This window comes from Bos indicus x Bos taurus, chromosome 22, assembly GCF_003369695.1.
Source record: "Bos indicus x Bos taurus breed Angus x Brahman F1 hybrid chromosome 22, Bos_hybrid_MaternalHap_v2.0, whole genome shotgun sequence".
Classification (NCBI taxonomy): Eukaryota; Metazoa; Chordata; class Mammalia; order Artiodactyla; family Bovidae; genus Bos; species Bos indicus x Bos taurus.
The window spans coordinates 32,008,693-32,024,375 of NC_040097.1; the positions used below are offsets into that span (position 1 = coordinate 32,008,693).

At 44.8% G+C, this 15,683-nt stretch overlaps 1 protein-coding gene across 1 annotated transcript in view; it reads left to right on the forward strand.

The window, feature by feature from the left end:
• The first annotated feature begins 1,064 nt into the window (after positions 1 to 1,064).
• GXYLT2 (glucoside xylosyltransferase 2) overlaps positions 1,065 to 15,683 on the forward strand; it is an 85,557-nt gene continuing 70,938 nt past the window's right edge. Inside the window, exon 1 of the mRNA XM_027522714.1 lies at positions 1,065 to 1,396. Coding sequence (XP_027378515.1) covers positions 1,122 to 1,396 — 275 coding nt within the window. The 5' untranslated portion in view covers positions 1,065 to 1,121. The remainder of the gene's footprint in view (positions 1,397 to 15,683) is intronic.

A 15,683-nucleotide genomic window follows, 5' to 3' on the forward strand; every position in this document is an offset into this window, starting at 1 on the left:
AGCTGAAAAGAAAGTTAATAGAACACTGGCTAGCAGTTCACGATAAATAGTAAGAGGAGGAGTCCTCATGGTACAGGTTTATGATGGAATGCCCTGGAAGAAGAGTTAGAAACTTCCAGAAACTTGGTCTGATAATTCTGGCTGTTAAAGTCTCAGAAGAATGCATTTCTACACTGGGTTGTGAACTTATTACTCTATCTCAAATCTATGTCAGAAAGCGTGCATTTATGTATATATGACAAGCTCTGTTTTGTTGTACTAATTATCACATAAGTTTTATTGAGCACCAGTTGTGAGCTAAGCACTGTGTGAGTTTCTTCGAATGCTTTGTTTAAGAAAAGCCCACTAAACACCCCTGTGGAGAAGAGCAATACAATCCCAGTTTGCATGAAGGGAAATAAAGGCTCAAGATAGCTCCGCAAGTTCCCCAAGATCACCTAGTCAGTGAGGTGTAGAGTCAGATTTCAAACCCAGACTCTAAAATTCGCTCTGTAACTTGTTTAGGCTATATGGAGCTGGAGTCGTGTTATCGTACAGCCATCTATCAAGTGCCAGGCCCTACAAGGCCAAGGGGGACAGGGATGTTCCGGCCTGATTGGACTTGTGGATAGGTGCTCGAGTGAGCGGTTAGATGGATAAAAATAAATGACGGGGGAAATGCATGGGATAATGAGGGAATATAATGAACAGGGGATGGAATGGAAGAGTACCTGAATGAGTGAAATAAGGAAGTAAACGAGGGAATGGAACGGAGTGGGAGAGAATGGGTGAATGGATGGATGGATGGATGGAGGAGTAAGGGGTTTTGAGGCGGCCCTACCAGAAGACCGAGCGCCTCACTGCCGGCGGGTGGGCAAACGGGCAGCTACTCCACACAGTACGGTAGGCGCGGGCTGCCCCTCCTCGGGCCGGCTCACGCCTCCCCCTCTCTCCCTCCCTCCTCTTCCTCCTCCGTCGCGCGCCCGCCCGCCCGCCCGCCCGTCGGCCGCCGGGACCCCAGTCCCCGGCGGGCGGGCGGAGGAGGCGGCCGCCGCGCGCCGCTGCCCTCGCCCCGCCGCCCGGGGCGGCGCGATGCTCAGAGGGGCCCGGTCGCCCGGGGGCCGCCGCCGCCGCGCCGCACCATGAAGCTCCGCAACAAGGCGGCGGCGCTGCTCCTGCTCGCGCTGGCCGCGCTCCTGCTGGCGCTTCTGTCCCTGCGCGCCGGCCGCGCCGCACCCCCAGCGCCCCTCTCGCGCCCCGCATCCACCCCGCCGCGCCGCGCCGCGCCGGCCCCCGCGCGCCTCCCTGGCTGGAGCGCCCTCCCGGGGGCCGGCCTGAGCGCTCGTCGGCGCCGGCCTCCGCGTCTGCGCCCCCGAGCCGGCCGTCGGGGCGCCGTGAGCCTGAGGAAGTCGGCGAGGTGAGTCGTGGCAGCCCCAGAATCCCATCTGTGGACCCGTGTCTCCCTCCCTCCACCCGTGTCAAGTCCAAGGGAGGCTGTGGGCTGGAGGGACAAACTCCAAGTTCACCCACGGGCTGCCCACTTTTATGTCTTACCCTGCTAGAAATGAAAAATCGTCTTCTTGGAATCCTGTTAACAGCGCAGTGCTAGTCATCACGTACCTTTTGGAAAGGGAAGTGTCAGGGGAAATGATTGGCATGTTGCATTCTTAACTTCCCCGGGCAAAAGCGTATATTTTCATTTTTCCAAACTTGCGCCCTTTGTTTAATTTCTCAAAAGCCATCGCGATGCAAGAATGCTTTATCTAACTCTCATATTTCACTGGAGATTTTTTTTAAAACCAAAAACTTAGATCTGATTGAGTTGGAAAAGGTAGATTTTTGCTAAGTACTGGCTGTTTCTTATTGAACCTCGAATTGCCCTGTGCTTAGAACAGAAGAGGCAATCTACCTGAGGGTGTTAAAAAGAAGTGTTCTCCTAGGAAGGAGTGATGCGTGGCACGGGAAAGACAGTGGGGGGTTCCTTGTTATTCCTTCTTTTCCAGACTACTCTATGGTCAGAGTCCTGCAAGGAAAACGTCTTAGCCATCAACATTCTGTTTGATATCCTCTTTCTTTACACAGAGCTTAACCCGCCACAGCTTTTCATCAGAGAGTTTTATCTTGGCCTTAGGGTCGCTGGAACGCCTGCAGGTTAGGGATTTGCGTTCATTTCCTTTGTTGTGGAGAGAGCTTTTTAACAATCCCCCTGTCTTGTAACCGTCTGTTTCCTCTACCCTTTTGAGGCTGTTGATGTTTCTAACTGCCAGTTGCAACGTCCACGTTTGCTGGGCTCCCTAATGACTTGAAACGACTGGAAGACTTCTTTTTGACCATAGTGACTAAATCTGGTTTGACGTTTTTACTATGAGAGAAAAGTCAGGAGACCTCAGAAAGTAGCTGTGTCAGCATTCTCTTCTGCCTGGTAAGAGATGTACAAATGAGTAGGGATGAGTTTTAGGAGCAAAATACCCAATGATCTATAGAATTGTTTTTGAGTACTTGGAAACATTTATAACCTCTTATGAATGTATTTGCTCTGTAAGGATATTTCTGTTAGGAACTAAATAGGGTTTTCCCTTCTAGGTACTAAGGTTTTTTGTAATGGGTTCTAATACAGTTTAACTACAAGTTTGCCGTGATTTGTAAGTTGATGGGACAACTTGGAAGGTAATAAGATTGGAAACCATTTGTCATGGCTAACTTTTTACGAGGCATAGTGTTAACCTCAGTATGTTAAAAGTCATTGTTAATGCAGGTTATGATTCTTAATTATACCATCAGTACCATAACCCTATGATAGTGGTTCTCCCAGAGGGCTCTTTGAACCAGCAGCACCAGCTTTACCTGGGGCTTTGTTAGAAATGCAGTCTTACCCCTCCCCTCTCCCACCCCACCCCTAGACCCTCTGAGTAAGAAATCAGGAGGATGAGGTCAGTAATCTGTGTTGTAATAAGCCCTCCTCTTGTTTCTGATGCACACCAAACTTTGAGAGCCTGCTCTAAGTAAGCACTAATCAAGCACTAATATTATCCCCATTTTACAGATGAGGAAAATATTACACAAGGTTTAGCAATTTGTCTCCGTTTCCAAGGTGAGGTTAAATATCCCAACAGTCTGGGTCCAGGTTGAGCCATTTAGTACCAGTGCACATGTCATACATGAGGCTTGCCTGCATTCATCATTTTCCTGAGATTTTTTCTAAAGAAATGTGACCAATTTTTGGAACTGTCTTCATCCTTCAAGGTGTTGGGAACACTGGGGCAGTATCTTCTTGTCTCTATCTGAACAAATTGGCTCTGACTCAGAAGCGATCACCAGCAGAATCCAAATGGATGTTTTCAGGAAGGACTATTTCCATGAGCAACAGCACCTCCTGAAGTCATTTTTCTTCCGAACATATCTGGTAGATTATCGTGGAAATCATGGCCAACACCATAAGAATAAAGAACAAAATTTTTAAAGTCAGGAAAGAGTGAAAAACAAAAACGCCACAGGAAGTCTCAGGCTCAAATGCATAAATGTGAAAGCCCTCTGGCAAAGTTGACGTTTTGGGGGACGTCTTAAGGTTTCTCTTGCTACCTGGACAGGAATGGTGACAGAAGCAGTAAGGGAGCAGGAGGAAAGATCTTTGCAAGGATGCCTTTGTTGCTTTCCTAATCCTGCCTGGGTTAAATTTTTGTGGTTTAGGAGGAATTTCATTTTAGGGAGGGAAAAGTAAGCCTCGTATTTTCAGAAAATGAGTGCTTTAATCTCTCGATGTGGCTAGAATCCAGAAGAGATGGAGGCTACATGCGTGATCCGGTATCTCAGGCCTGGGGAGTAGTCAGCAGAAATGGTGGGGCTGGATGAGACCCAGTCCACCACCTGCTGACCATCCTTCCAGGGCTCTACTGCTCCCTGCAGGGTCATGGTGTAAATGAACTCCTGCCACGTCAGCACAGCAAGCATGGCATTCTCCTTCCACATCTTGTTTTCATTTCAGAGACGTTTCCAGGGATTTGCCTAGTTAGCAGGCAGACCCTACAATTTTATAAGTAGTCATTTGTATGCAATCTGTCCTGTGGTGGGCTCCGCTTTCCATAAATATAAAGCCAGGAGGTGAGGTCTGAGCTTTTAAGTCAAGGGTGGAATCTGAAAACGGACACCACACTCTAAGTAGTGGTTCCAGGGCACAAGAGAAATGAAATCTTCCTTCTTTTTTTTTTTGGTGATTTAGACCTGGCTGACTTCCAAAACAAATTTGAGACGACTAACAGTAACTAACACATATACAATAAGGCCATTGAAATACTTACGAAACATGAAAAGTCATAAAGAGGAGGTGGGAAATAAGTACTGTTTGTCTAAAACTAAGGCCACTATTGTTGTGAGGATTAAGTGTTCAATTTAGCTCTAAGCTTCCTGGCAGCCATGTCAAAAAGGGAACCATGATGGGCTGTGTTATTTTCTTTGAATGATAAGAGGAAAAGTTTATCAAGAGGGATCATTTTTTTTTTTCATGCAACTGAATCCTAAAATGAGAACTTTACATTAGATTTGATTTCAGAAGACTGTCTCTCCAGCTTGCTTCTGAATACCCTTTGAGCCTGCCTACAGAAGAGGAAGTTTAATATAACTGCCCATCAGTGTAATAGGAAAAAGAATTTGTCATCTGGAGTCCAGAGGATTGGGTTCTACTCTGGAACCATTTCACCCTAATTTCTATATCTGTCAAATGAGAGTCGATCCACAAATTTTCTAAGATCTCTTTCAGCTCTGCCATTTGACCGTCCTGTGATGAGATCATCAAGTTCAGCTGCAAAATCCCAGCAAGGAATGTTACTTAGCCCTTTTTGTTGTGTCTTGCAAAATCACTCTGTTTCTCATTTATTGGCCGTAACCTAGAACTCCTGCTGATTAGTCAGCCTCCACCCTCTCCTGAACTTCTATTCTTTGTCTTTTGATTTAGCCTGGATAGTGCTGTTTTCTCTAGAAGCCATAAAAATATGGCTTCTAAGGGAGACTTGGGCTACTTCTAAGCCCCTCTGTGATTTTGTACCACAGTCATTCAGCAGATGTTTATTGCACATGTGTCCTGAGCCAGGTACTCATTGTGCAATGGTAGGTGGAGTTTGGAAGACGGATGACAACACAAAAACACACTACATATTTGACAGCCTTCACAGCTGCCCCAGTGAGAGGAGGCGAGCATATTTGCTCATCAAGACACAGCACTTTCTGCAGTTCCCTTTGGTCTCTGAGAGAAGTCTCTCAGAGGGTTCAAACCTGAATAAAGGTCTCACTAAAGAGGGATTATGTTATACAGCAAAATGCCAGGTCTGTGGCCAACCTATAATTAACTGGTCACCCCAGAGCACATTACAGATCTCCAGATCTTGAGGACCATCTATGATACTTGGTCACTGTGAGTGCAGATTCTAGTTTCACATTCATTTTTGTTGATTGCTCCATGAGTCCCCTCTTTCACCCTCTCCGTGTATTCATTTAGTAAGTCCTCTTGGTTTTATCTCAAAGTATAACCCCAGTCCCACCATTTCTACTACTTTCATGGTTGCCACCCAGCTCCTGAACACCATGGTTTGGCATGGACCACTGCAGTAGCTTTCTTATCTCTTCTTGCTATTCTTTGGAACTCTGCATTCAGATGCTTATATCTTTACTTTTTTCCTTTGCTTTTCGCTTAGTGAAGAGGAACTAAAAAGCCTCTTAATGAAAGTGAAAGAGGAAAGTGAAAAAGTTGGCTTAAAGCTCAACATTCAGAAAACGAAGATCATGGCATCTGGTCCCATCACTTCATGGGAAATAGATGGGGAAACAGTGGAAACAGTGGCAGACTTTATTTTTGGGGGCTCCAAAATCACCGCAGATGGTGATTGTAGCCAGGAAATTAAAAGATGCTTACTCCTTGGAAGGAAAGTTATGACCAACGTAGATAGCATATTGAAAAGCAGAGACATTACTTTGCCAACAAAGGTTCGTCTAGTCAAGGCTATGGTTTTTCCTGTGGTCATGTATGGATGTGAGAGTTGGACTGTGAAGAAGGCTGAGTGCCAAAGAATTGATGCTTTTGAACTGCGGTGTTAGAGAAGACTCTTGAGAGTCCCTTGGACTGCAAGGAGATCCAACTAGTCCATTCTAAAGGAGATCAGTCCTGGGTGTTCTTTGGAAGGAATGATGCTGAGGCTGAAACTCCAGTACTTTGGCCACCTCATGTGAAGAGTTGACTCATTGGAAAAGACTCTGATGCTGGGAGGCATTGGGGGCAGGAGAAGGGGACGACAGAGGATGAGATGGCTGAATGGCATCACCGACTCGATGGACGTGAGTTTGAGTGAACTCCGGGAGTTGGTGATGGACAGGGAGGCCTGGGGTGCTGCGATTCATGGGGTTGCAAAGAGTCGGACACGAGTGAGCGACTGAACTGAACTGAACTGAACTACAGTAGCTTCTTTGACTTGGGGTGTCCACTCTAGCGCCCTCTACAGTCCATTTTCTATACAGCTGCTGAAATAATCTTTAATATGACAGAAAGTTTGCTGGTTCCAGTCACTAACTTCACATCATACACAGTAAAATTCAGTTTCTTAGTGTGGCCTTTGAACCCTATTTCAGGCCCATTTAGCTCTCTGACCTCATCTCCTGTCCCTCCCCACTTGACTCACTCTGCTTCAGCCACTCTGGCCAGCACTGCTTACTTTTTCCTATGCTGAAATGTTCTTTGCTACTGTCCTTGTGTGGCTAGCTTCCTCATTTCTCTCAGGTTTATGCTTTCAGGTTTTCGCCTCAGAGGAGTCTTCCCAGCTGGGACCCTGCCGATCATCCTCTAACTCCTTGCTCTTATTTATTTATTTTTTTAAATAGCACTCATCATTATATGAAAATACTACTTTGCTCCTTCCCCCTTCATGCACGCTTCATGTCTTGTTAATCAATTTACAGCTGGCACCTAGAACAGAGATAAGCTCTCAGTAGGTACTCAGTAAATATTGGCTGAGTGAACTAATGAGTGAATGAATGCAGCACCCCCTTTATGCCAGCACTATACTAAGACTTTGCTTCTATTATAAAATTGCATATGACTTAATAATATTCAAAACAATCTTACACCTTTTAGGGAGGATCTCTAATAGTAACATCCTTTCAAGAAAGGGAATATTTTTCTTTTAATAGGTTTTAATTTTTTTAGAGGGCTTCCCTCATAGCTCAGTTGGTAAATCATCTGCCTGCAATGCAGGAGAAAGTGAAAGTGAAGTCGCTCAGTCGTGTCCGACTCTTTGCAGGCCCATGGACTGTAGCCTACCAGGCTCCTCTATCCATGGATTTCTCCAGGCAAGAGTACTGGAGTGGGTTGCCATTTTCTTCTCCAGGGGATCTTCCCAACCCAGGGATCGAACCAAGGTCTCCTGCACTGTAGGCAGACGCTTTACCGTCTGAGCCATTTTCTTCTGTCCTGCAATGCAGGAAACTCGGGTTCAATTCCTGGGTTGGGAGGATCCCCTGGAGAAGGAAATGGCAACCTACTCCAGTATTCTTGCCTGGAGAATTCCATGGACAGAGGAGCCTGTCGGGCCATAGTCCTTGGGGGTCCAAGAGTTGGACACGACTTAGCGACATTTGTGGAAAAACTGGGGAGTATGTACTCCAGAGGTTTCCCATGTATCTTGTACCCAGTTTCCTCTCTGATTAAAATCTTACACTGGTATGATACATTTGTTGTAATTTACCAAATAATAGCAATACATTATTACTAATGTTTGGTGTATTTAGATCACCTTAGTTTTTACTTTGGAGAAGGCAATGGCACCCCACTCCAGTACTCTTGCCTGGAAAATCCCATGGATGAAGGAGCCTGGCGGGCTGCGGTCCATGGGGTCGCTAAGAGTCGGACACGACTGAGCGACTTCACACTTTTCACTTTGCTGCATTGGAGAAGGAAATGGCAACCCACTCCAGTGTTCTTGCCTGGAGAATCCCAGGGACGGGGGAGCCTGGTGGGCTGCCGTCTATGGGGTCGCACAGAGTCTGACACGACTGAAGTGACTTAGCAGCAGCAGCAGCAGCAGTTTTTACTTAGTGCTCTTTTTCAGTTCCAGGATTTTATCTATGACATCACATTACATTTAGTTGTCACATCTCTTTGAGCTCCTCTGGGCTGTGGCAGTTTCTCAGACTTTCCTTCTTTGTTGATGACCTTGAGAGTTCTGAAGAGCACTAGTCAGGTATTTTGTAAGATGCTTCACTATTGGAAGGTGTCTGATATTTTACTCAGGGTGACTCCGGGGTTATGAATTATCAGGAGAAAAACCATAGAGATATAGCGCCATTTCATCACATCATATCAAGTGTATATACTATCAACGTGAATGTTGGCCTTGGTCACCTGGCTGAGACGTTGTTTCTAGACTTACTCTTTCCCTGTCTCCATACCGTACTCTTTAGAAGGAAGACACTGTACACAGCTGCCACGTAAGGAGTGGGGAGTTATGTTCCCCCTCCTTGAGGATGGAGCGTGCTTAATCACTCAGCCATGTTCAGGTCTTAGTGACCCCATGGACTGGAGCCCAGCAGGCTCCTCTGTATGGGATTCCCCAGGCAAGAGTACTGGCGTGGATTGCCGTTTCCTTCTCCAGGGAGTATGGAATATCTGTATATAATTTATTTGAAATTCTTTTGTGTGGGAGATATTGTGTTTCTTCTCCCCCATTTGTTAATTTATTCAGTCATAAATCAGTATAGAATCATAGATATTTTATACTTTGAGTTACAATGCAACATGACTATTTTGTTGTTGAAATTGTTTCAGTTCAAGTCATTAGTAGCTCTTACAGTTGGCTGCTATGCCCTTTAGACATACTCCCATCCCTGTGCTTTGGTTTTTTGTTTTCAGTCTTGTCTTTCTGGGCACTTTCTTACTCCCTGGCACTATAAGAGGCTGCAGGCTCACTTCCTGTGTTTCCTGCTTCACTCATAAAATCAATCATTTCTTCCAGGAGACCTGATTTTGCTCATTGGAAAATGGTGTTAAAAGCCAAGATTTGGATACTCAATATGTTTGTTGCTATTGGGGTGTCATTTGGTTTAGCCCTCACAGCCCAGAGAGCAAAACACATATGTGTGTACTAACCTATGTATGTACATGTACTTATAAATTTTTCCATGTATGACCATCTCTGTGTAAGTTAAACATGGATTTATACTTAATGTCTCCAACTGTAATCTGCTACCACATGGATCATTCTAACCTCTTTTCCTTGATTCTCTGGGAGAGGGAGTGTTTTTATTTCCTAGAAGCCCCAGCGAAAGTTTTCTCCCATCTATTGGCTTTGTTTGGTTTACATGCCTACAGTGTGGATGAGGAAATGGAAAGGAATAGAGGGGTGAGATGGGATCCGCTAATTGATGTAAACCAAGCGAGGTTCGCCACTTAAGTTAGGGATGAGGCCAAATATGCCTGAACCATGGGGTGGAGATAAAGTAATAGACGTTGTGGTTGGTTCCTGACCTCTATTTTCCCATCCCACCCCCAGTTTGGCAGTGAGGTGTACCTCCAGGCAATGGTCTAAACCTACCGTGACATCCCCATCCATGCCACAGTGTAATCTTTGTATATCCAGGACCAAGGTATAATTTCATTTCTCTGGCAATAGTTACTGGTTTTACAGGTGTTACATGACCCATGCTGGCCTGATCAGCCAGAAGAGAAGAGCTTATTTTATGTTAGTGGACAAAAGACTTTATCGTCTGGACGCGAACAAGAAAATAAACAGTCCTAGCTGTCACTGCCATCCTCAGAAAACCAGCCTTGACTGAAGTCACCACTCTGGGCAGTAGAGAAAGATGGAGACTGTGGATCCTTGTGGGCAGTGCTGAACCCTGAGAACCACAGCTTTGGAGGCCTGACCCATCTTGAACCCTCCTGTTCCATACTGCAGTTGAGATTTCCGTTATTTGCCACCAAAATCCTCTCCCGCCCTGCCATGATGTGCCATATGCGGTATCCTGCTTCCCTGACCAGGGATCAAACCTGCATACCCTGCACTGGAAGTGCAGAGTCTTAACCACTGGACTGCCAGGGAAGCCCCTAAACTCCTTTTAATGGAACTAGATGGTTCTTTCGGAGAAGGCAATGGCAACCCACTTCAGTACTCTTGCCTGGAAAATCCCATGGATGGAGGAGCCTGGTGGGCTGCAGTCCATGGGGTCGCTAAGAGTTGGACAAGACTGAGCAACTTCACTTTCACTTTTCACTTTCATGCATTGGAGAAGGAAATGGCAACCCACTCCAGTGTTCTTGCCTGGAGAATCCCAGGGACGGGGGAGCCTAGTGGGCCTCCATTTCTGGGGTTGCACATAGTCGGACACGACTGAAGGGACTTAGCAGCAGAAGCAGTAGCAGCAGCAGATGGTTCTTTACATCAAAACCTAAGTGCTATTGATGATGAAAAAAGGCAACAGCTATAGGGCCACCCAGGAAATGAAGGTCCGTTACACCCTGGAGCTGCCATCCTGTGTCCTTGACCTTGTCTCAGGCAGCAGGTGATTCTGGAATATGTTCCTAAGCCAAATTAAAGCCTTTGGGGGGTGGAGGATTTAAAAAATTGCAATCAGAGAGACAGGATAAGGGAAAAGTATTTCTAGTGGCTGGAACTGTATGATAGGAAACTCAGGGACTGGCAGGTTTGTCTCTGGCATGGAGAAAGCTGGGGAGTTCATGGACCCAGGATGACAAGGAGGGTTGAGAAGCAATGCCAAGCAACTGGGGTGGGGTTGGGTGGGTGCTGACATATTTCCCAAGGCCAGCTTCTGCCCTCTGCTGGCTGTTCTGGCCCATCATGTCTGACTCTTTGTGACCCCAGGGACTGTAGCCCGTGGGCTCCTCTGTCCATGGAATTCTCCAGGCAAGAATACTGGAGTGGGTTGCCATTTCCTATTCCAGGGGATCTTCCAAACCCAGGGATTGAGCTCGCATCTCTTTCATCTCCTGCATTGGCAGACAGATTCTTTGCCACCAGCACCACCTCTTATCACCATTTAAAATGCTTTTTCAAAAAAGAAAATAAGAGGCAGACTTGAAGATGGAATTCATGTTCCTCTCCAGAACTTGCCCAGCACTTGATATATTTTATATCATGAAATTTTGACAACTGCCCCAGAAAGAAGAGTTTCTTGATTTGATGCCTTTATTTGGATTCCATGCTATTTTGGTAGCCAAGAGCGGCTGTGGTGTGTTTGAGGGTGATCTTTAGATGCCCGCTTCCCCCCAACCTCTTTTAGCAACACAGAAGACTGTCATCTTCTGATAAATATTCAAAGCCGTACAATTTAGAGTCCAAGCTTTCCATAAGCAGGAGGCAATAGAGAACACGTAATTTAAAATGCAATTTCCTTTTATATGAGAGAAAACTGAGGTCCAAAAAGCTAAAATAATAGTAATGCACTAAAGCACCAAGCGCAGGCTAGCTCATGGTGATCCCTCAGCGTGTGACATGCTGTTCTGGGTACTATTCTCATCCTGGTTGCTTTATTATTTAGAAACTGAATCCTAACTAGATCCAGCTGACTGGCTGTGTGGCTTTGAATGAGTCAATGCTCCTCAGCAAATCTAGGCTTTCTCCTAAGTTCAAGGAGGAAATGAAACAATGTGAGTCAAATGCTGGCACGGAACGTGCAACCGGAGAGGCTCTCAGCAAATGTTAACCAGAGCTAAGATGTGGACTCAGGCAGGCTTTTCGCTGGGTTGTGTCTTGAGGAAATGCAGACAGCCTCTGTGTATAGCGAATGCTATCCTAACCCAGTGACCTGGTCCTTAGTAAAAGCTGGGGAAATACATGGGACAGGACCCTTTTCACTGTCTCTGGTAGAGTTGGGCGATTTTTCTGGAGAGTTTGAGAACCCCAAAGTCTGGCCATCTATAGCTTTGACTTCTGCTCAAGGACAGAAAAACTATTGTTTCTGATCCTAGAAAAGCTGAGGGTAAGTGAGGAGTTTGCAGGAATTAAGCAGTGTCTTTAGGAACCAAAATGCAGGATTTTGTCCACAGACACTGCTCTTCAGGAGCCTGTGTCTCTGCTTGGGCTTGAACCCTTGCTCTGCTTTCTTCTCCTCTCAATTTTGTGGGAATTACAAGGAGCCAATTGTTTGACCGCTGCTCCAAAGTAACAGGCCTTAGTGTTCAAGTATCAAGTATCATCCCTCAGGAGAAATGGGGTAATGAACTTTGCTGTCAAAGTCTGAGAAGTTTAAAAAGTGCAAACACTACAAACCTGATTTGCAATAATTGAGTATTGACACTTAAGTGTTTTGCTGCTCTGCCTTGCCCAGTTTGGGCATGGGTATAAAGGATTTGGAGGAAAATGAAGGCTTCTGATGCATCTAAGTTAATATTTAATTATAATGATGATGATAACTAATATTTATTGATGACTTAAAACATTCCAGGTACTATAGAAAGCATTTTGCCACATTATTTCATTTAATCTTAATAACAATCTAAGAGATGGGTACTGATATTGGATAGGCAATATTCTTTTTCATTAGAAGTGATGGAATCTCAGCTCCTCAGCTTAATCATAATCATATCACTTAGTCATAAAAAGGGATTTACTAGCTCATAAAACTGTGAGATCAGTTAAAACTGCAAAGGAGATCAAGCTTCAGTCACAAATGTATCCAGGATGTCTGTCTTGCCTTGCTTGTTTAGTCACTCAGTCGTGTCTGACTCTTGGTGGCCCTTTGGAGTATAGCCCAGGCTCCTCTGTCCATGGGATTTTTTCAGGCAAGAATATTGGAATGGGTTGCCATTTCCTGCTCCAGGGGATCTTCCCAGCCCAGGGATGGAACCCATATTTCCTGTGTCTCCTGCGTGGCAGGCAGATTCTTTATCCACTGAGCCATCCGGGAAGCCCATGTGATCATCTTGCCTCTATTTTTTTAGCTCTGCTTCCTTCTGTGTGGGCCACACTTGTAGGTCAGTTTTTTTTCTGTGTGATAGTTCCAACAGATCTGGACTTGTGTCCTCCTCCTTTAGTAACCTTGAAGGAAAAGATTTCATCCAGCAAGAGTCCCAGGGCTGCCTCCACTGCTCTGGCTTGGATCCCATGCACACCCAATCCCTGATGGCCTCACCTGGTGGGGAGGATATTTCAGCCCATCCCAACTCGTGGACTGAGAACTGAGGTTCCCCCCAAAGAAAACTGAGGTGTCTTTAGCAGAAACACCTGGAAATGGATGCTAGTAAGAAACACCAAAACCAAAAGCAGAGAACCACTGGAATCAATAAGCCCATTTTACAGATGGAAAACCTGAGGGTTAGAGATGGTGAAAGTGTTGGCCCAAGAGATGGAACAGCCAAGTCACAGACCTAGAATTTGAAGCCAGGTCTATGTGAAACTAGATCTATATTGCTTAAAAAAAAAAAAAAAAACTTTATCAAGGGAGGGTATTTATTGGTTCACATACCTTAAAAGTCCAGTGGATATACTAGCTTCAGACATGATTTGATCTTTACTTACAACCACACTGTATTTGAGAACACTTACAACCACACTGTATTTGAACTGTTTGCTTGCTTTCCAGAATCCTTTTGAAGAAGATACCTTTAATGAAATCTCTCTCTTTTTTTAACTTTGAAAATTGTTTATATTTATAAGGGAAAAAACAGATTATAAAAGTTATCTCATTTTTAATGCTTTCTATATATTTATGTATGTATAAACACATACCCACATATATTGGTTATATCTCTGGAAGGTGGTATCTGCATGTGTGCTCAGTCATGTCCAACTCTTTGCAACCCCATGGACTGTAGCCTGCCAGGCGCCTATGTCCATGGAATTTTCTAGGCAAGAATACTAGGGTGGGTCACCATTTCCTCTTCCAGGGGATCTTCCTGACCCAGGGATTGGACCCGTGTCTCTTGTGTGTCCTGCATTGGCAGGTGGATTCTTTATTACTGCACCACCCAGAAAGTGGTATACCAGAATGTTAACAGAGGTTATCAAATTGGGTACCCCTTCTTTTGCTTGTCTATATTTTGCATTTTTCTATGCTAAATATATGGATTACTTGCATATTGATAAAACAATTTAAAGTATATTAGTTATCATAAAAATAAAAAATCCCTTATTGGCCTGAGGCATAAGAAGGTGGAAATTAGTTGGGGAAACTACTTTTCCTCCCTTTAGGTTGGTAGGTCCTTCATGCTCTGTTTTGGGGAATGAAATAGAGGTGCCCATTCATGGAATATATAATCCACACTCTTCCCCCTCGTATGTCACCAGACATTTATTTCAAACCAGCGCTCTGGTTCATATTTTAAAAATCTCAATAACATCTTAATTTGAAAAGAAAAGGGAGATGGAGAAATAGAATTCCCTGTGTGTCAGGAACAATCATAAGGGGGAAAACTGAAGCGAGAATTAGTCCAGGCAGCGTCCTAAAATTTTGGAAGAAGAATTATGAACTCAATTGTGTACAGCCTCAGCTAAGGACAAGTGGCGAATGTAGACAGCATATTCAAAAGCAGAGACATTCCTTTGCTAACAAAGGTCTGTATGGTCAAAGTTATGGTTTTTCCAGTAGTCATGTATGGATGTGAGAGTTGGACCATAAAGAAGGCTGAGCACCAAAGGATTGATGCTTTTGAACTGTGATGTTGGAGAAGACTCTTGAAAATTCCTTGGACTGCAAGGAGATCCAACCAGTCAAACCTAAAGGAAATCAGTCCTCAATATTCATTGGAAGGACTGATTCTGAATCTGAAGCTCCAATACTTTGGCCACCTGATGTGAAGAGCTGACTCATTAGAATGGATCCTGATGTTGTGAAAGACTGAAGGTAGGAAGAAAAGGGGATGACAGAGGGCGATATGGTCAGATGGCATCACCGGCTCAATGGACATGAGTTTGAGCAAGGTCTGGGAGATGGTGAAGGACAGGGAAGCCTGGTGTGCTGCAGTCCTTGGGGTTGCAAAGAATTGGACGTGACTGAGCAACAACAAAGGGCGAGTGGATAGATTGCGGAGGAAGAGATGGTGCAGGTATGCTATGGGAGTCACACCTGGCGGGGCTCTAGTGGGCGCTGAAATCCAGTTCACCTTCAGATCCCTGAATCAGGAGCTCAAAGTAAAGATAAAGGCTTTATGTGCCTAGAGGGGGCTTCTTTTCTGACTCACTTGTATGTGGTCCCATATTCAGTATCATAACGAAAAGCAAGGCTTCTTAAGTCTTGAGTTTGAATCCTGACTCTGCTTCCTAATCATAAGCCATGTATGTGTGTACAATGATGGCTAAAACCAGACACACACACATACAAAACCACCAACTTTGGGGATTGACACCTATTGTTCTTTAGAGCTAGACTTTGTTTAGGAACGCAGCCATGTTTCAAATGTTGTGATCCAAGCAAAATATGAATTATTAATCATTGGATTCACTTATCAAATGATTTTATTAAGTCTCCCCCTCATAGCAGATATTTTTGCATTGTTTCAACACTGCTCATGTAATCCAGGGACTTCAAGGCAAATGTCAGCTTTTCTGTCTGTCTTGGAAGATTAAAGACTGTTGATTTAACTCCAAACCATGGGTCATTAAAAGTGATTTAACTGTTAGCACAGTCCTGGGCGTCATGTCTGGGTTGCTAAGTAAAGACTCTGCTCACAGCTCCAGTGTGGAAATTTTTTGTCAGGGGTTTTATGTGTTCCC